At 47.9% G+C, this 20,060-nt stretch overlaps 1 protein-coding gene across 5 annotated transcripts in view; it reads left to right on the top strand.

Annotated features, from left to right (window-relative positions):
* PLXDC1 (plexin domain containing 1) overlaps window positions 1–20,060 on the top strand; it is a 67,980-nt gene that overhangs the window by 33,990 nt on the left and 13,930 nt on the right. For all 5 annotated transcript variants that reach the window (XM_079949729.1, XM_079949727.1, XM_079949726.1 and 2 more), the window contains exons 3-9: window positions 75–218; window positions 2,543–2,612; window positions 7,591–7,713; window positions 8,427–8,545; window positions 9,537–9,636; window positions 10,657–10,752; window positions 15,781–15,862. In XM_079949729.1, the coding sequence (XP_079805855.1) occupies window positions 75–218; window positions 2,543–2,612; window positions 7,591–7,713; window positions 8,427–8,545; window positions 9,537–9,636; window positions 10,657–10,752; window positions 15,781–15,862 (734 nt within the window). The remainder of the gene's footprint in view (window positions 1–74; window positions 219–2,542; window positions 2,613–7,590; window positions 7,714–8,426; window positions 8,546–9,536; window positions 9,637–10,656; window positions 10,753–15,780; window positions 15,863–20,060) is intronic.

The raw sequence follows: 20,060 nt of genomic DNA, 5'->3' as shown, positions 1-20,060 counted from the left end.
GATGGGAGATGAACTGCTTTGGCAACGGGCGCGCCTTATGCCTGTAGTTACCACAACTGTTTCTCTCTACTCAGGAAGACAACCACAACTACTATATATCTCGAACGTACGGTCCAAGTGAAGCACGAGCCAAGGAACTATGGGTAGAAGTTACAGCAGCCAACAGGAGCCAAGTCAAAGTCCATGGAATCCTCTCCAATACACATAGGCAAGCCTCGGTGAGCATCTCTTTTCACCTGTTGGCTATTTGCTTACCTGTCTATGTATCCATTGCTACCAACAACCTGCCATTGCTTTTCCAGCCACTTTTCTTTGGTTGTCCTTTCCCTCCAAACCGTGATTAGTGTCCAAGATTTTGATAGAAAATAGATAAAGTTTTACGGCGCAGGGGAAAGCTGACTAGAAAACATTTCATCTTGTCATATTTTGGATTCCCTCTACCTATGTTAAAAAAAAAATGAGGGCTGAAATGCCAACATCTCCTTATTTTAACTGCTGTATCAGCGTAGGGAGAAGCAGGTATTTCTGCACATAACACAAAACACTAAACTATGGTTTGTCAAGCTATGGTTTAGCAGGTGTGAGACCTGACTGGAAGTTTAAGTGTGATTTGTTGTTGGTTTATGAGCTTTGGTTAGTTTTAATCATGGCGTAGTATTACGTGTAAAACCAGCACCCTTTTCTAACCATGGTTTGTTTGATGATGCCACCCAGACACTCGTCTAACTACAAAAGCACAAGGGTGGAGGAGCTGGAAAACAGAGTAACATGTTGGAAACAAGCCATGGTTTCTTTGATTGCCTGTAGGACAACTTGTGATTAACTCATGGTTTGTTAAATAAACAACTTGAACAAACCATGGTTTAGCACTATGCTGCTAACTAGCCATTCCTGAGCTCCTACAAGGTGTGACCAGCAAATCAATACTAAAACATCTGCTTATCTTATAACTGCAGCAGCAACATAAATCAGCAATTGTGTTGTCAGCCTATTCTTCTCTGTGCAGGCATCTCACAGAATTCTAAAGCCTTGGCCATTGATTTTTCTAAACTCATAAACTCTTAGTCACAGTCATAGCCAGTTTATTTAATTACCGCATTTCCTACAAATACATTTGTGCTCAAAACAGTTTACTGAAAACAGTCTAAAATGAGATAGAAGTAGAGGAACCATAATAATCTGATACAAATTGTATTACTACAACGTAGCGCAGACATAAACCTTAACTGAAAGGTTAATTAACAAAATACCTTCACATCCCAGAGAGGTACTGAAAAGAAAAGAAAAATACAGAAAGATTGCTTATCTTCACTGTAGCGTTAGCATATGTTGTGCAGGTATTGTATGAGTTAACACCATGTGTTTTTTGTCTGGGACATTTACATAAACACAGACCTACACCAATATCTTGGCTGTGTTGTCCTTTCCCCCTCCACCCAAATGGATCATATTTTCTCCAATATTTTGAGTGAAACCTTAAAATTAAATGAACTTCCAAGGGGAGGGAGGTGGAGACTGCACATAACAATCGAGCCTTTTTATTATGGGTTAAAGCCTCAGCGCCTAGGACTTGCCGATCGAAAGGTCGGCGGTTCGAATCCCTGCGGCGGGGTGCGCTCCCGCTGCTCGGTCCCAGCGCCTGCCAACCTAGCAGTTCGAAAGCACCTCCGGGTGCAAGTAGATAAATAGGGACCGCTTACCAGCGGGAAGGTAAACGGCGTTTCTGTGTGCGGCTCTGGCTTGCCAGAGCAGCGATGTCACGCTGGCCACGTGACCCGGAAGTGTCTCCGGACAGCGCTGGCCCCTGGCCTCTTAAGTGAGATGGGCGCACAACCCCAGAGTCTGTCAAGACTGGCCCGTACGGGCAGGGGTACCTTTACCTTTACACGGAGAATAAAGTGTTGCAAGTTAGGGGGAATAGTTTTATGAATTTGTTGGATCAGTTATTATTTGCACGAATGAATTCACACAAGGGTTGCACTCCTCCATCAAGGGTTTCATCTTGAGAAGGGGAGCCCATTTGTGCCAACATCTTGCCTTCCACCAACGAAATCTGTACCCCAGGAATGTGAGCTGTACTTCCAGTAAAGCCTCACACAAGTGTAGTAGAATTCAGCACCTTAAGAATCTCAGCCTCGTTTTATATACATAATAAATGGCAGCAAAGATGGGCTGGAAAATATACCTGCAGTTTTTGACAAATTCTCAGAAGCCGGAGGAGGGGATGGGGTGCAACCCCCGTATTTTGCAAAGCTCCTTGCTCCTCTCTGTGACGAGCAGAAACAGAATAAATTATGCCAGTAGGTAAATACATGCACATCTGCTTAATTTGAAAGCATTTAGTTTAATTACTGGCTTTCCTTGGCACAGAATCTGGATTCCGTCCCCACCATTCCTTAATGCTCAAGCCTATATTTGTACGCTTACAAGTTCCTCCATTTGATCTTGAACCCTGTGGAAATTTGGGGTCGTGAACATGCTCAACATATCACCCAACAAGCCTCCTGTCTTAACGCTGTTATTCCCATCTATCCTCCTACAGAGAGTCATCCTATCATTTGACTTCCCCTTCTATGGGCATTACCTGCGGCAAGTCACCATAGCAACCGGAGGTGAGCTTCACTGGGTACCACATTGGGTTTAAGGGATGTTGGTTTTTTGCAAAGATTTTCAGAATACTGAGGGGGGTGAGGAGTGCCTGTAGCAAAGGTACTAGAAGCAACATGGCAACGTCCTTTGTGATATCCCTATTCCTTTACCCTAAGTGCTTGGACTGCAGCCACTTTGGGTGGGAAGTGTGGGCCTGGTTTTGCCCCACTCCGGCCAATCTCACTGTTGCCTTTCCAGCAAGACTAAGCTCTATATTTCTGCTTCCTGAAATGGGGGGAAAGCGTTGATTGAGGGGGACTCTGAAGTGAACCTGCAATACGATAATTTATTTCTCTTACTCATGTGCCCTGGCCTGGATTTTCCACATAACATCATTGGGGAACCTGTGACCCTCCAGACTACAACTCCCATAATCCCTAGTCACTGGTCTATGGTGTTTGGGGCTGATGGGAGGTGGAGTCCAACAGCAGCTGGAAGGCTCCACTCTCCTGGCCTAGAAGGAAAGCAAATTGATAATTACCAGAAATTATTCTCAATCGTATGCTCTCCCTCCTTTCAAGTAGGGTGTCTGTGTGTCCTATTTTTTCGCAAGGACAGCCCTCTATTTGAAAAGCTGGCCAATCCAAGTCCAGCTTAGAGATAAAGAACCATGAGAAGAGAGGGCAGGAGGGGCCTTAACATTGCTCAGCAGCAACCTGGACAACAGACTTAGTGGGCACCCAGGTCACCTGGTCACATTCTACGGAGAGATGTGACTTTATTTCTATTTAAACCATAGCAATAATTTCTTTTGGGACGCAGGTGGCGCTGTGGGTTAAAGCCTCAGCGCCTAGGGCTTGCTGATCAAAAGGTCGGTGGTTCGAATCCCTGCAGCGGGGTGCGCTCCCGCTGCTCAGTCCCAGCGCCTGCCAACCTAGCAGTTCGAAAGCACCTCCGGGTGCAAGTAGATAAATAGGGACCGCTTACCAGCGGGAAGGTAAACGGCGTTTCCGTGTGCGGCTCTGGCTTGCCAGAGCAGCGATGTCACGCTGGCCACGTGACCCGGAAGTGTCTCCGGACAGCGCTGGCCCCTGGCCTCTTAAGTGAGATGGGCGCACAACCCCAGAGTCTGTCAAGACTGGCCCCTACGGGCAGGGGTACCTTTACCTTTACCTTACCAGCGGGAAGGTAAACGGCGTTTCCGTGTGCGGCTCTGGCTCGCCAGAGCAGCGATGTCACGCTGGCCACGTGACCCGGAAGTGTCTCCGGACAGCGCTGGCCCCTGGCCTCTTAAGTGAGATGGGCGCACAACCCCAGAGTCTGTCAAGACTGGCCCGTACGGGCAGGGGTACCTTTACCTTTACCTTTTAATAATTTCTTCTCTTGCATCTTGAAATATACTCGGGGTCGAGTGTGGATTTCATGCTCTTTATTCAGGTCATAGTAGTGAGGAATGAAAGTTCCCCCAAAATATCTGCTTTATATACATTATTTACACAATGGGCTGCACATGATTGGCTAATTTCTGGATTCTCCTGTAGGCCAATCAGGTTGCAGATTCACTTCCACCTGGAGCTGGATTGGGTGGCTGCTGCGACCAATCATACTGCTGCATTGTTCTAGGACCCATCAGACTGCTGCCTTCTGAATCCTATTGTTCTAGGACCAATCAGACTGCTGCATTTTGGATCCTATTGTTCTAGGACCAATCAGACTGCTGCATTTGGATCCTATTCAACTCAGTACATAACACATCTATTCATAAAAAATAGCACATGCAAATTGTGTGCAAGTTCTGTATGCCCAGCTCCTCACTCACAATGCAAAAGTGACCGCCCTACTACCAAGCTCAGCCAATAGAACACAGGGCTCTTCATCTCAGGATCGTAGGTTTGAGCCCCAATTTTGAGTGAAAGATTCCTGCATACTAAGGGGTTGTACTAGATGACCCTCATGGTCCCTTCCAACTCTACAATTCCATGATTCTGAGATGCTTCAAGAACCTCTGGAATGAGGGGCTGAAAGAGAAGGCAGGCAAATGGCGGCCAGAGGGCATCCCTGATGTCCAAGTCACTTCGTGGGCTGCCCACAGTCAAGCAGAAGAGCACTTGCTTTACACACACAGAAGGTCACAGTTTCAGTCTCCAACATTTGCAGGAACGGCTGGGAATGTTCCCTTTTGGAGAGTGTAAATAATACTGAGCTAGATTGACCAATTGTTTGATTTGGTATAAGATAGCTTCAGCTCCGTACGTTTCTGTGTTCACGAGACCGGGCGGATCGCAGAGCAAGCGTGAGTCACAACCCCCATCGCTTCTTCTGAAAATCTGTTCTGCCTCAACTCATCCTTCTGCCCCTCCTGACCTCTGTGGACCTCCTGCGCTCCCACTTGTGGCGACATCTGGAATCTATCTGTGGTGTTTACTGGAACTTCTCGTTTCTCCACCTTCCTTGCCGTCACCTCCGCCGCCCAGCTGGCAGCAGCTGTGCTGCTAGCCTAGCTCTGAGGACCGGAATGGCTTGCCCCCTCTGCTCTGAAATCCTGCAGTCTGTAGGTTTTCAGCACAGCAGCAAGGCTTGAAAGGTTTGCCTCGTAGCTGAGCAAGGCGGTCGGCTTGATGATTTTATGTCTCCACACTGCCACTGAAGCAAAACCCACCTCCCCTCCCCTTCTCCCACCAGAGCAATGATGTCTTTGCTTTGGTGGCTAGCAAAGTGGGTTTTATTTATTTGTTGCATTGCATGTTTAACCTGCCCGTCCTCTGCGGCATGCGAAAGGGGATGCATGTTCCTCTCCCCTCGCTCTCCACAACAACCCTGTGAGGGAGGTTAGGCTGAGAGATGGTGACTGGCCTAGTGAGCTTCATAACTGAGTGGGAATGAATTATTATTATTATTATTATTATTATTATTATTATTATTATTATTATTTATACCCTGCCCTCCCCGGCCAGAGCCGGGCTCAGGGCGGCTAACACCAATAAAATCACAGTAAAAAACATAATGGGGGGGGGAATTTAAAATACAGGTTAAAATGCAATTTAAAATGCAGCCTCATTTTAAAAGTAGCTGATAAATCAAGACCATAAGGGGAGGGAAACATAAGGGTCAGACTGAACCCAAACAAAGGCCAGGCAGAACAGCTCTGTCTTGCAGGCCCTGCGGAAAGATGTCAAGTCCCGCAGGGCCCTGGTCTCTTGTGACAGAGCGTTCCACCAAGTCGGGGCCAGTACTGAAAAGGACCTGGCCCTAGTTGAGACCAGTCTAATAGAGTGGTCCTGAGTTGTGTGTCTGCACCCATCCGGTGCAGGGTTCCCGTTTCCACTGTCCTAGAGCCATCCAATCAGCAGTATGAAATGGGAGCCTTTTTAGCTGCTGAGAAGAAGTCTTTCCCCCCTTTGTGCCCATTGGAGCCAATCAGGAGATGAGTCAGCCACTGAGGATTGGCTCCTAGGGTCGCTCTGGAGAAAATGCATGGGAATCATAGAATAGTAGAGCTGGAAGGGACCACAAGGGTCATCTAGTCCAACTCTTCGCGATGCAGGAATCTTTTTGCCCACAGAACATTGAGGAAGAGTGGTTCTGCATGCTAAGCCTTTAGGAATACAGAAATGCCGCAAGGTGCATCTGTTTCCACGGAATGGTGTGCAATGGAACATCAAAGGAAACACAAGTTAAGTTACTGCCCCTGAACATTTGGAAAAAGAGTATATGGGATGCAGCAACGTCTGGGCGTCACACCAGATTAATTACACAGGGCAATTAAAGGCACAGCAAACAGAGACATCTTCCCAAAAAAGGTAGACCTTGTTATGTTGTTGTTTAGTCATTTAGTCATGTCTGACTCTACATGACCCCATGGACCACAGCATGCCAGGCACTCCTGTCTTCCACTGCCTCCCGTAGTTTGGTCAAACTCATGCTGGTAGCTTCGAGAGCACTGTCCAACCATCGTCGCCCCCTTCTCCTTGTGCCCTCAATCTTTCCCAACATCAGGGTCTTTTCCAGGGAGTCTTCACTTCTCATGAGGTGGCCAAAGTATTGGAGCCTCAGCTTCAGGATCTGTCCTTCCAGTGAGCACTCAGGGCTGATTTCCTTCAGAATGGAGAGGTTTGATCTTCTTGCAGTCCATGGAACTCTCAAAAGTCTCCTCTAGCACCATAATTCAAAAGCATCAATTCTTCGGCGATCAGCCTTCTTTATGGTCCAGCTGTCACTTCCATACATCACTACTGGGAAAACCATAGTTTTAGCTATACGGACCTTTGTCGGCAAGGTGATGTCTCTGCTTTTTAAGATGCTGTCTAGGTTTGTCATTGCTTTTCTCCCAAGAAGCAGGCGTCTTTTAATTTTGTGACTGCTGTCACCATCTGCAGTGATCAGACCTTGCTATACCAACCACTTAATATTCTCAGGGGAGGGGTTACGTTAAATAATATGTTTGAATGTCAGATGTGTAAGTGTAGGTCTAGAGACAATGGATAAAGCAAACATCATTAGCTGTACTGCTGGATAAGTGTTATTGTATTTGTATTTGTTAATGGTTATTGTATTTGTATTTGTTTGAAAAACCAATTATTTTTTTCTATTCTTTTTTTAAACTGAAGTCACTCTGAAAGAAGTTATTGCCACTCTCCAAATCATTTGCCCATGTATGTGTACAGAAAATAGTGGACCTAGCTGAAAGGCAGGACATGGAGATATGCACTGATTGTTGCAACACATCCCTAATTATTATTATTGTATAATTGTAAGATTATTGTAGAAGCTTAGAAGGTTGTGTACTCTTAGAAGGGGTTGCGGCTGTGAGGGTGTGTAGCTGTGGCTATCCTGAAGAGCCCCTGCAGTTCTGAATCTGCTTCCACTGGTGTCACGGCAGCAGTCTGACTCTCTAGAAAGTGACCCTGGGGTTCCTAGGAGTCTCTGGGGAAGAAGGCAACAGGATTGTAGATGGTGACATAAAATAGCTTGTCTCCCTCCCTCCCTCGGTCTCTTTGCCAGGCTTCATCTTCATGGGGGATGTCATTCATCGGATGCTGACAGCCACGCAATATGTTGCTCCTCTCATGGCAAACTTCAATCCCAGCTACTCTCGAAATTCCACCGTCAAATACTTTGACAATGGTGAGTCCTCTTCAAATGCAGACTTGGGGGGGGGATCATTGGGAGCGCTTAGTATCTCCCGTTTTGTTTAACACTAGAACCAGCCTTTACTTTGCAAAGCAAAATGTGAAAACCCAAAATTCTCTGCTTAGGTGCTTTTCGCACAGGTCTATTTGTTTTGCAATCGAGAGGTATAGCTGGACTATCATTATAGGAGCCAGCTCCTGGGGGCTAAGGGACTTTGGAGCATACCCCCCCCACTTTAGGGGACCAGGTGCCATCAATATTCAGAGGGTGTTCAGCTCCGCCCCCTGACTCCTTACGACTTCGCATACGTGATGTCAGAATGTTGTGTCAAGCCCCCTCAACCATGTTGAGAAGCTGGCGCCTCTGACTATAGTACCAACTCAATTTGCCTTTATTTCACACTTATGATATTGATAACTCCCATTAGCCCCAGACTGTTCAGGCCACTGTTCAGGGATGATGGGAATTGTAGTTCAGCAATGTCCACAAGGCACCAAGATGGAAAAGTCTGGGTTGGGCTAATCTATGGGCAAGTGGGTGACCCTGCCTTGTTCTTGGCGGAGAGCATGGCTAGTTGGCTTATGAGTTCCTTCCTTGAATCTGTGAATGACAGCAGAAGTTTCAAGTTCCTAGTCCCTATCCCAGCTGTTAGGGTAAACCAATGGCCTTCTCATATCACCCCTTCTCCTGCTCTCCTTCCTCTTCAGGGACAGTCTTTGTGGTTCAGTGGGACCAAGTGTACCTGGAAGGAAAAGAAGACAGAGGCTCTTTTGACTTCCAGGCAGCTTTGCACAGTGATGGCAGAATAGTCTTTGGCTACAAAGAGGTGAGGGGAGTTAGTTTCTGGGCTCAATTCAAAGTGCTGGTTTTGTCCTATAACACCTTAGGCAGCTTGAGACACCAATACCTTAGAGACCGCCTCTCCTTGCATGAATCTACCTAAACCAGGCTCATTATCTGAGGCCCTTCTTCGTGTGTGTGTCCGTCCCCATCCCTCCGGGGAGGTGCGGGGTGGTGGCGGCAATATGAATATAGGCCTTATGGGTGGTGGCTCCTGGTTGTAGAATGCTCTTCCCAGAGTGATGTGCCTGGAACCATCATTGGGAACTAAGTAAAGACGTTCCTCTTCACCTAGGCATTTGGCTCTTTATTGGAATAATATGGTTTGAAGATGCCCTAGCCTGTATTGGTGTTCATCTTTTAGTAGGGTGGGATAGAATTTGTTCTTCTTCTTTTTTTTGCCATTGCAGGTTGAGCACTTTTAGTCAGTGAATGTTCTTTTATCTTTTGGTTAAAAGATAAAATATAGGTCAGGGGTCAGCAATTTTTTTCAGCAGGGGGCCGGTCCACTGCCCCTCAGATCTTGGGGGGGGGGGCGGATTATATTTTGAAGGTGGGGGAAAAGAATGAATTCCTATGCCCCACATATAACCCAGAGATGCATTTTAAATAAAAGCACACATTCTACTCATGTAAAAACACCAGGCAGGCCCCACAAATAACCCAGAGATGCATTTTAAATAAAAGGACACATTCTACTCATGTAAAAACATGCTGATTCCTGGACCGTCCGTGGACCAGATTTAGAAGGTGATTGGGCTGGATCCAGCCCACAGGCCTTAGTTTGCCTACGCATGACAGCACAGAACTAAAAGGTGTGGTGAGACTCCAGTCCTTTGTTGTTTCCTCTGCTAAGAAGTTCATCAAAGTCTTAGCCATTTAGGAGCAGAGACACTCTAAGAGTGGGTGTGGAATTACCTTTCTTTAACTCCATGGGTGGGATTTTCTAAGCCTTCTTTCCCCTTTCCTTGCTCCAGATCCCCATGTCTGTCCTCGAGATTAGTTCTACACAACATCCCGTCAAAGCTGGACTCTCAGACGCTTTCATGATCCGTAACTCCTCCCCTGGCGTGCCTGGTGAGTCTGGGCTATTTGGAAGAGGAGAAGGATGGGAGTGGATCCCTAGACAGGTAGACTTATTGGCTGGAGAGCTCCAAGTTCAGAGGACCAGTTGCTGAAGAGCCGCAGAGGGTGATAGCTATTGTCCTCCTGTCCTGCGTGCGGGCTTCCCATAGGCATCTGCTTGGCCACTGTGGAAAAGAGGATGCTTAACTAGATAGATCGTTGCTCTCCTCCAGCAGGGCTCACCTGAGGTTCCTCTGAGGTTTTTCTGATGGGTTCTTATCTTAGACAGACAGTGCCAGTGCCAGGGCTGAGTGACATGCCTACCACCATAAGCCAACAACCTCCAGCCATATTCTCCTACCCCTTGTGCAGTAAGCAAAAGGGAATATGCGTTCCAAAGAAGAGAGCTCAACTGGTTATTGGCCAAGTAAATACCGTATTTTTCGCTCCAAAAGATGCACCTGCCCATAAGACGCACCTAGTTTTTAGAGGAGGAAAACAAGAAAAAAAAATATTCTGAACGAAACAGTGGATGTATGATTTTTGTGGTTCGTGCTGTGGCCACAGACAGTGAGTTTAGGGTAGCCCAATGCAAAAATCCTGAGGATCTATGTGGATCCATGGTTTGTAACCACGTTTTTGCACCATTGCGGCCCCACGCAACAGTGGGTGCATGATTTTTTTTGGTGCAGGCTGTAGCCATGAACAATTTGGCTCCATAAGACGCACAGACATTTCCCCTTACTTTTCAGGAAGAAAAAAGTGCGTCTTATGGAGCGAAAAATACGGTAAATACCCAAAGAAGGGAGGAGCTGGATTCTACATTGTCCAGAGAACTCCTGCTATATATGGAGTTGGGGGCCAAAAAGCTTTCTCCCAGCCCCTAAAATGCCAGAGGTGCTCCAAAACTGCTCACGAGCTGCACCATCATATTTAACCGTGCAGAGACCTGCATGACTGCAATATGAGACTGCGCCCCACAAGACAGAGGGCAGAGACCCGCTTTAATTGAATACCCGCCTTTTTTTTTAGAAGCTCACCGTCGGACCATCTACGAATATCACCGAGTGGAGCTGGACACCAGCAAGATCACTAGCGCATCGGCTGTGGAGTTTGTGCCCTTGCCCAGTGAGTCGGAAGTGCATTATGAAGCATGCCTCTAGCACACGGAGTCTCAAGCACTGTTGTCATGAGTTAGATAAGGGTGTGTGTGAGGAAAGCCTTCCTGGCCGTAATGATGACAATACGAAGATGCATTTAGCAGGGGGTTTTGGAGAGAAGGGAGCTGTTCATATTCCTTCTTTGTGACTAAGGGCATCCCTCAGTTTGCTCTTGCCTTCTCCCACTTCACCACTTGCAGCCATAGCTGAGTAAGGCAGAAACCCTTAAATCTGAGGGAGATGGTTGGAAATGTGTGCATAGATTCTCTTCCCTGCTGAAGTCTTGCGGCCTAACTCCACATTACATTAGTGTTGTGGCTTGTAGCCACATTGGAGGATTTTTTTTTTTTTAAAGTCTGCTCTCCATCAAAGGAGACCATGCTGAGCTGCATGGACACAGGAAGGGAAGGAGATGCTCCATACTGACTCAGACCGCTGCACTGAGTGAATGCAGATGTCCAGGTGTACAGGGACACGGGTGGCACTGTGGTCTAAACCGCTGAGCCTCTTGGGCTTGCCGATCGGAAGGTCGGCGGTTCAAATCCCTGCAACGGGGTGAGCTCCCGTTGCTCTGTCCCAGCTCCTGCCAACCTAGCAGTTCAAAAGCACGCCAGTGCAAGTAGATAAAGAGGTACCGCTGTGGCAGGAAGGTAAATGCCGTTTCCATGTGCTCTGGTTTCCGTCACGGTGTTCTGTTGCGCCAGAAGCGGTTTAGTCATGCTGGCCACACGACCCGGAAAGCTGTCTGTGGACAAACGTCAGCTCCCTCGGCCTGAAAGCGAGATGAGCGCCACAAGCCACCTTTGACTGGACTTAACCATCCAGAGGTCCTTTGGCTTTACCTTTACTCACATGGGTCCATGTTGTCCTTCCTCAGCCAGGCTCACCTGTCTCAGCTTGAGAATGGCAGCATTCAAATGTTGCCACCAATTCACCATTCTGATCACATGTCCCAGGGTAGGTGCTATTGAGGGTGGTCTAAACCACTGAGCCTCTTGGGCTTGCCGATCGGAAGGTTTGTGGTTCGAATCCCCGTGACAGGATGAGCGCCCATTGTTCGGTCCCAGCTCCTGCCAACCTAGCAGTTCGAAAGCACGCCAGTTCAAGTAGATAAATAGGTCCCAATGCCGTGGGAAGGTAAACGACGTTTCCATGCACTCTGGCTTCTGTCACGGTGTTCTGTTGCGCCAGAAGCGGTTTAGTCATGCTGGCCACACGACCCGGAAAGCTGTCTGTGGACAAACGCCAGCTCCCTTGGCCTGAAAGCGAGATGAGCGCCGCAACCCTATAGTCGCCTTTGAGTGGACTTAACTGTCCAGGGGTCCTTTACCTTTTACCTTTACAGGCAAGAGGCTTCCGCAGTTGTACCTGAAGATGCCGGGGACTGATCTTGGGTCCTTCTGCACTCAAAACATATGATCTGCCACTGAGCTATGGGAGATCTTCCCTGATCTTACTCAGCATGTGGCAACTCCAGACGTTGGCCAGACGAATGTGACAGGGAGACCAAAGTGGGAGCTGACTGCAAGGTGGATATTTGACAAGTTTCACATCCACATCATACATTTAAAACGCATGGCTCCACTTCTCTAAAGAATCCTGGGCAGTGTAGTTTACCTCTCACAGAACTATAATTCCCAGCACTCTTAACAAGCTACAACTCCCAGCATTTGGGGGGGGGGGTGTTGGTGGGGAGCCATGCACTTTAAATGTATTATGTGGGTGTGACCAGAGGCTTCTGGTTGCTTGTCACTGCTTTACAGACATTAAAAAACTGGAAGCTAGCTAGGAGGCAAGATCCCATTGATTAAAGTGGGGAAAGCACCCCAAAAATTATGTATTCAACCAACAGCTGTTTTTTTTTTGTTTATTTTATTTTTAAAAAGACATATTCTCTAACATCTCAGTGGCTTTTCGTGGACTTAGTTTATTGTAACCCCATTTGTGACAAAGAAGGGGTAGAATGAAAAATGAAATGAAAAAGTAAAAAGGGGAAATAAAAATAATAATAATAATCCACTAAGCACTCTTCGCACCGGTTCGAATCCCTGCAGCGGGGTGCGCTCCCGCTGCTCGGTCCCAGCGCCTGCCAACCTAGCAGTTCGAAAGCACCTCTGGGTGCAAGTAGATAAATAGGGACCGCTTACCAGCGGGAAGGTAAACGGCGTTTCCGTGTGCGGCTCTGGCTCTGGCCAGAGCAGCTTTGTCACGCTGGCCACGTGACCCGGAAGTGTCTCCGGACAGCGCTGGCCCCTGGCCTCTTAAGTGAGATGGGCGCACAACCCCAGAGTCTGTCAAGACTGGCCCGTACGGGCAGGGGTACCTTTACCTTTACCTTTTTAAGCACTCTTCGCAGCAGCACGTTCTGTACCTTCCACTCCTTGAGATGCATCACAAAGGAGATGGTTAAAGAGATAGCATTTAGCCCACGAGGACAATGCCAGGGAAAACAAAAACGTCCTGCTTGCCTCCATAAATACCCGGCGGAGGATAAACCTGTCCGGGAAATGCCAAGGTTATGCGCTTAAGCCATATCTGTTGGGTGTTTTATGACAACCCAAACAGCAGGCTCAGTCTGCTGCAGCACAGGCTATAAATAAGCGCTCTGAAATGTTGTAAAAAGGGGGGGAGAAGAAAATAACCCGTTGTTGTGTTAAAAACACACACACACACACACACACACACACACACACACACACACACGTCTTTTATGACCACTTTGGAATGAGGACCAAAAATCAGATGAAAAGAGTCTATGGCACGGATGTGGCCCCCAGGCCTCTCTGTGGCCCTCAGATCTCTCTTTCAGGGCATACCAGCCCTTCTTCACACTTCAGGTCTTTTCACCCAGCTGGAATTGCGTGCTTGAACTTGGATAATGACTCTCCGGTTGCCTGGTTGCAGGGCAGAGAGCTCTGTGCGTAGAAACTAGTCTCCTGTACAAGGCTAAAAAAGAATATTTGCTGGTCCGCCTGCTTTTAACTCTTGCCCCACCCTGATTTAAATCAGAGTCTCTATTTGTAAATTTGCACATAAACCTATAAGTTAGCATATGCAAATTTTCATGGAGATATGTACTGCAATTTCCCCTCTTTCTTTCTTTCTTTCTTTCTTTCTTTCTTTCTTTTGACAATGTTTAAGTAGCCTATACTACTACTACTATGATGAAGTGTTAAAGGTATTCCAAAGGAATGCATGACAGCAGAAAAGAGTCCTAATGAGCTCTAGTGGCAGGGAGTACCGCTGACCCTGAAATATTAAAAACAAAACAAAGCGTGGATATGTAAACTTGTAACTATTAAAAATGGAATGGGGGAAACGATTTTCTTACATGTTGCATTTCATACCCCACCTTACGTCCGGAGAGCTCTAAACTAGGCACCCCCAACCTCCAGATGTTTTGGGACTACAGTTCCCATCATCCCTGACCACTGGTCCTGTTAGCTAGGGATCATGGGAGTTGTAGGCCAATACGTCTGGAGGGCCGCAAGTTGGGGGTGCCTGCTCTAGACAGTATACGTCTTTCTCACCGCCTCCATAATAACCACACAAAAACCAGATTTTTTCATATACATAAAACAAAAAGTTGTCGCAGTGGAGCTGCAAGGTATTGGTAGGTGGCAATGTGCTTTAGATGGCAAGGCACATCACGTCAAAATGTGGGAGCCCTCCTGCGCATTACGCTGAGCGGGGCCCTATACCTCTGCCCCCCAAATCCACCCTTGATGGCACCACTAAGCTGTCCGTACCTTCCGTGCGCCCGCCCAGTTTGGCCTTAAGAGCTGAGACGGAATGGAAGTCATGTTGAGACACTTGCTGGAAAATTCCGGATCCAAGCACAAGCGAGGGGTGATCGATGAAATCAGCGTGAAACTATTCTCTTCGGTGACATGCCGAATGCTTCTCCCTGAGGGAAAAAGGCTTGTTAAAATCCGCTGCCAACACAATGGAAGGAGATTGGGATACATCCCCCACACCCCCGTTTTGCTGTTATGAATAGAATCACAAGTGCTTCCAGCTTTTTGCTGCGACTCTGAGAGATTGCTCTGTACCAGTTTGTTCCAAGAAAAGAGGAACAAAAGGTTTTTTACTTTTAAGTTAGGAAACATCTCAGCTTTCCCTCATTTCTCTTGAATTCTGGGAGGGTGTCCCTGGCCAAGACCTTGAGAGTAGGGTCAGATTTGCAGGGTGGGGTGAGGAAAATTGTTTCAGATTAACACACAAACTTTCTCAGCAGTCGAGGGAAGAGGTTTCGGCACAGAGTGGCCACTTAGCACCAAAAAAGAGGGGCGGATTTGCATAAAAATTGCACGCACTGACTTTATTTATTGCACATTATATGCCAGCTTCCCCTCACCCCAGGAGCTCAAAGTGCCAGACATAATTATCTCCCCCTCCTCATTTAATCCTTCACAACAACCCTGTGTGGTAGGTTAGGCTGAGAGACAGTCAGTGGCCCAAAGTCACACAGTCAGCTTCGTGGCTGAGTGGGAATTTGAACCCTGGTCTCCCATGTAGCCGATATGGGTGGCGCTGTGGATCAAACCACAGAGTCTAGGACTTGCCATTCAGAAGGTTGGCGGTTCGAATCCCCGTGCCAGGGTGAGCTCCCGTTGCTTGGTCCCTGCTCCTGCCAACCTAGCAGTTCGAAAGCACGTCAAAGTGCAAGTAGATAAATAGGTACCACTCCGGCGGGAAGGTAAACAGCGTTTCCGTGCGCTGCTCTGGTTCGCCAGAAGCAGCTTAGTCATGCTGGCCACATGACCTGGAAGCTGTACGCCGGCTCCCTCGGCCAATAAAGCGAGATGAGCGCTGCAACCCCAGAGTCAACCACGACTGGACCTAATGGTCAGGGGTCCCTTTACCTTTTTGACTCCCAGGTAGCCAGCCAGCCAACACTTAGAAAGCACATCTTCCAGGCTGGCTTCTGCGTTGGCTCTTCTCATTTTGGAAAGCAAGTTTTGGAGCTCTGATTCTTTTCCTCTTTGCCTTGCAGCTTGCCTCCAGCACCAGAGCTGCGAAGTTTGCACGACATCTGACCTAACCTTCAACTGCAGCTGGTGTCATGTCCTGCAGAGGTAAGGCACACAAATGTGGGAGGGGATGCACATTCGCACCTCGAGAGTCAAATTAGCTCCCTCTAGCAGGTGGCGCTGTGGGTTAAAGCCTCAGCGCCTAGGGCTTGCCGATCGAAAGGTCGGCGGTTCGAATCCCTGCGGCGGGGTGCGCTCCCACTGCTTGGTCCCAGCGCCTGCCAACCTAGCAGTTCGAAAGCACCTCCGGGTGCAAGTAGATAAATAGGGACCGCTTACCAGCGGGAAGGTAAACGGCGTTTCCGTGTGCGGCTCTGGCTCTGGCTCTGGCCAGAGCAGCGATGTCACGCTGGCCACGTGACCCGGAAGTGTCTCCGGACAGCGCTGGCCCCTGGCCTCTTAAGTGAGATGGGCGCACAACCCCAGAGTCTGTCAAGACTGGCCCGTACGGGCAGGGGTACCTTTACCTTTTTACCTTTAGTCTCGTCCTATTTATGGTGCATTTATGGTGCAGCTAGGTAATTTTAGACCCTGGGACTTAATGAACTCAGGGTGGGGTGGGTGAAGAAGGATCCTCCCTCTTTAGATGGCAATGTCCCTTACTTCAAAATGTGGCAAGGCATCCCTATAGCGCTTGGGACCCTTGCACTCATTCGACTGAGCAGCCAGTTTGTAGGTATTTATAATAAATAATTTAATAATAATAATTTATTATTTGTACACCGCCCATCTGGCTGGGTTTCCCCAGCCACTCTGGGCGGCTTCCAACAAAGATGAAAAATACACTAAAATGTCACATATTAAAAACTTCCCTGAACAGGGCTGCCTTCAGATGTCTTCTGAATGTCAGGTAGTTGCTTATCGCTTTGACATCTGATGGGAGGGCGTTCCACAGGGCGGGCGCCACTACCGAGAAGGCCCTCTGCCTGGCTCCCTGTAACTTGGCCTCTCACAGTGAGGGAACTGCCAGAAGGCCCTCGGAGCTGGACCTCAGTGTCCGGGCAGAACGATGGGGGAGGAGACACTCCTTCAGATATACTGGACTGAGGCCATTTAGGGCTTTAAAGGTCAGCACCAACACTTTGAATTGTGCTCAGAAACGTACTGGGAGCCAATGTAGGTCTTTTAAGACCGGTGTTATATGGTCTTAACGGCCGCTCCCAGTCACCAGTCTAGCTGCCGCATTCTGGATTAGTTGTAGTTTCCGGGTCACCTTCAAAGGTAGCCCCATGTAGAGCGCATTGCAGTAGTCCAAGCGGGAGATAACCAGAGCATGCACTACTCTGGCGAGACAGTCTGCAGGCAGATAGGGTCTCAGCCTATGTACCAGATGGAGCTGGTAAACAGCTGCCCTGGATACAGATTTGACCTGTGCCTCCATGGACAGCTGTGAGTCCAAAATGACACCCAGGCTGCGCACCTGGTCCTTCAGGGGCACAGTTGCCCCATTCAGGACCAGGGAATCCTCCACACCTGCCCGCCCCCTGTCCCCCCAGAAACAGTACTTCTGTCTTTTCAGGATTCAACCTCAATCTGTTAGCCGCCATCCATCCTCCAACCGCCTCCAGACTCTCACACAGGACCTTCACCGCCTTCACTGGTTCTGATTTAAAAGAGAGGTAGAGCTGGGTATCATCCGCATACTGATGAACACCCAGCCCAAACCTCCTGATGATCTCTCCCAGTGGCTGCATGTAAATGTTGAAAAGCATGGGGGAGAGGACAGAACCCTGAGGCACCCCACAAGTGAGAACCCAGGGGTCTGAACACTCATCCCCCACCACCACTTTCTGAACATGGCCCAGGAGGAAGGAGCGGAACCACTGTATGACAGTGCCCCCAGCTCCCAGCCCCTCAAGACGGTCCAGAAGGATGTTATGGTCGATGGTATCAAACGCCGCTGAGAGATCCAGCAGAACTAGGAAACAGCTCTCACCTTTGTCCCTAGCCCGCTGGAGATCATCAACCAGTGCGACCAAGGCAGTTTCAGTCCCGTGATGAGGCCTGAATCCCGACTGGAAGGGATCCAAATGGTCCGCTTCTTCCAGGCGTGCCTGGAGTTGTTCAGCAACCACTCGCTCAATCACCTTGCCCAAGAATGGAAGATTTGAGACTAGGCGATAATTGGCCATCGTGGCCGCATCTAAAGATTTCTGCCTCAAAGTCCTGCCTTGCTTGCCCTGCACGACACTTATGTAGGGCTATGACAGAATAAAGATGTACCGGTAGCAAATATTTTTTTTGTGGGGAGGGCGGTTCATTTACAAGCTTTTTCAAAAGCAAGTTTAGGAAAGTATGCACTGGCTACCAATTAGTTTCCGGCCCAATTCAAAGTGCTGGTTTTGACCTGTAAAGCCTTAAACTGCTCAGGACCGAAATACCTCAAGGCAGTGGAAGACAGGATGCCTGGCGTGCTCTGGTCCATGGGGTCACAAAGAGTCGGACACAACTAAATGACTAAACAACAACAACAACATTTGCCTGCAGCTTAGCCTGCCCAAAGCGCCCCAATATTTGATATGTGACCAGCTGCCCAAGATGTGTAGCTAGTCTTTACAGTTTGAGTCTTTATTTTTTATTTATTTTTATTGTCTTTATTTTTTTACCAACAACCAAAACAAAAACAGTGAAAACCCCCAGGTGGCTGATACATTGGGTAGACATAATCAATAATAGCATATTCAAATCAACCATATGTACAATTCTATATACCTTAACACTCCTCCCTCCACAAGGTTTATTTAACTTTTAACATTTTAATTGCCCCAAATTGTTCAAACCTGCCCAGTTTGAGTCTTTAATATCCAAGATGACTTGCAATATGATTTGCAGTACAGTCGTACTTTCAACTTCCAAAACGTTCGGAAACCAACAAGCTGCATCTTTTTGGGCGCTGCCTTACTGTGCACCCAGTGTACTGAAATCCAAAATCAGTCTATGCAGATGCAAACGGAAGGATACAGCTTGCCAAGCTTTCCATCTCTCCTGAAGAATAAGGTTAAGCTCTTCTGCAGCAGAGACAGAAAATCCCATCAGCAAGAAGGAACATTTCGGAGTCTTCCGGCCCAGCTGTGTTGGCATGGAGTCGCCCAGTTCCTCAGGGAAAGCCCTTTTGGTCTCCCTGTTTGTTACATTCGCTTGTTCGTGTATCTGGTACAGTACACCCATCTGGGGATTCCGATTATAAAACCATATACTTAAAAATAACCTAGCCCTCCCACACAGAATTGAGGCCAGATGCTCCTATTGCTAGTTCTGTAGGCATTTTGAAGGAAACACACTCCTTACAGAGAACAGGAGGCCATAAAAGCCGCAAAATGCTTTAGCAACCCAAGGAGCCTGGGTGGTGTTGTGTTTAGGGGAAGGGACTAGGCTGTGTTCCTTAATATCTCCAGGAAGCGATATTTTTATGGGTACTTGAAAGAAGCCTTGATTGCTAACCCATAGAAACACAGGAAGCTGTGTTCTACACAAACTGGCAAAGACTCTCTCGAAGGCCTACCTAGGAATGCTGAAGATTCAACCCTGGATTTTCTGCATGTAAACCTGACGTTCTACCACTGAGCTATGGTGCATCTAACTTGAAAAATAGTTAATTTGTATATATTTCTAGTTCTGGTGAAATGGGTAAGGTTCCATAAGTGCATGTCTTTGCATGAGAAGATTCTTGCATATCTCAGGCCTGGTTTCTTCCTAGCATAGGAGCCAACTCCTAGGGGCTGAGGGGTTTTTTGCCTCCCCCATAAAATATTTGAGGGCCCCCCACAAAATGGTGTGTGTGCACCACATCGTGTGATCAATTATGTGGGGTGTGGCTTACCTGTTGTTGTTGTTGTTGTTTAGTCGTGTCCGACTCTTCGTGACCCCATGGACCAGAGCACGCCAGGCACTCCTGTCTTCCACTGCCTCCCGCAGTTTGGTCAAACTCATGCTGGTAGCTTCAAGAATACTGTCCAAACATCTCGTCCTCTGTCGTCCCCTTCTCCTTGTGCCCTCCATCTTTCCCAACATCAGGGTCTTTTCCAGGGAGTCTTCTCTTCTCATGAGGTAGTCAAAGTATTGGAGCCTCAGCTTCAGGATCTGTCCTTCCAGTGAGCACTCAGGGCTGATTTCCTTCAGAATGGATAGGTTTGATCTTCTTGCAGTCCATGGGACTCTCAAGAGTCTCCTCCAGCACCATAATTCAAAAGCATCAATTCTTCGGTGATCAGCCTTCTTTATGGTCCAGCTGTCACTTCCATAC

This window comes from Podarcis cretensis (genome assembly GCF_951804945.1).
Source record: "Podarcis cretensis genome assembly, chromosome: 13".
NCBI lineage: Eukaryota > Metazoa > Chordata > Lepidosauria > Squamata > Lacertidae > Podarcis > Podarcis cretensis.
The sequence above is the reverse complement of the archived record's forward strand: the minus strand, read 5'-3'. Positions and strand labels throughout refer to the sequence as shown.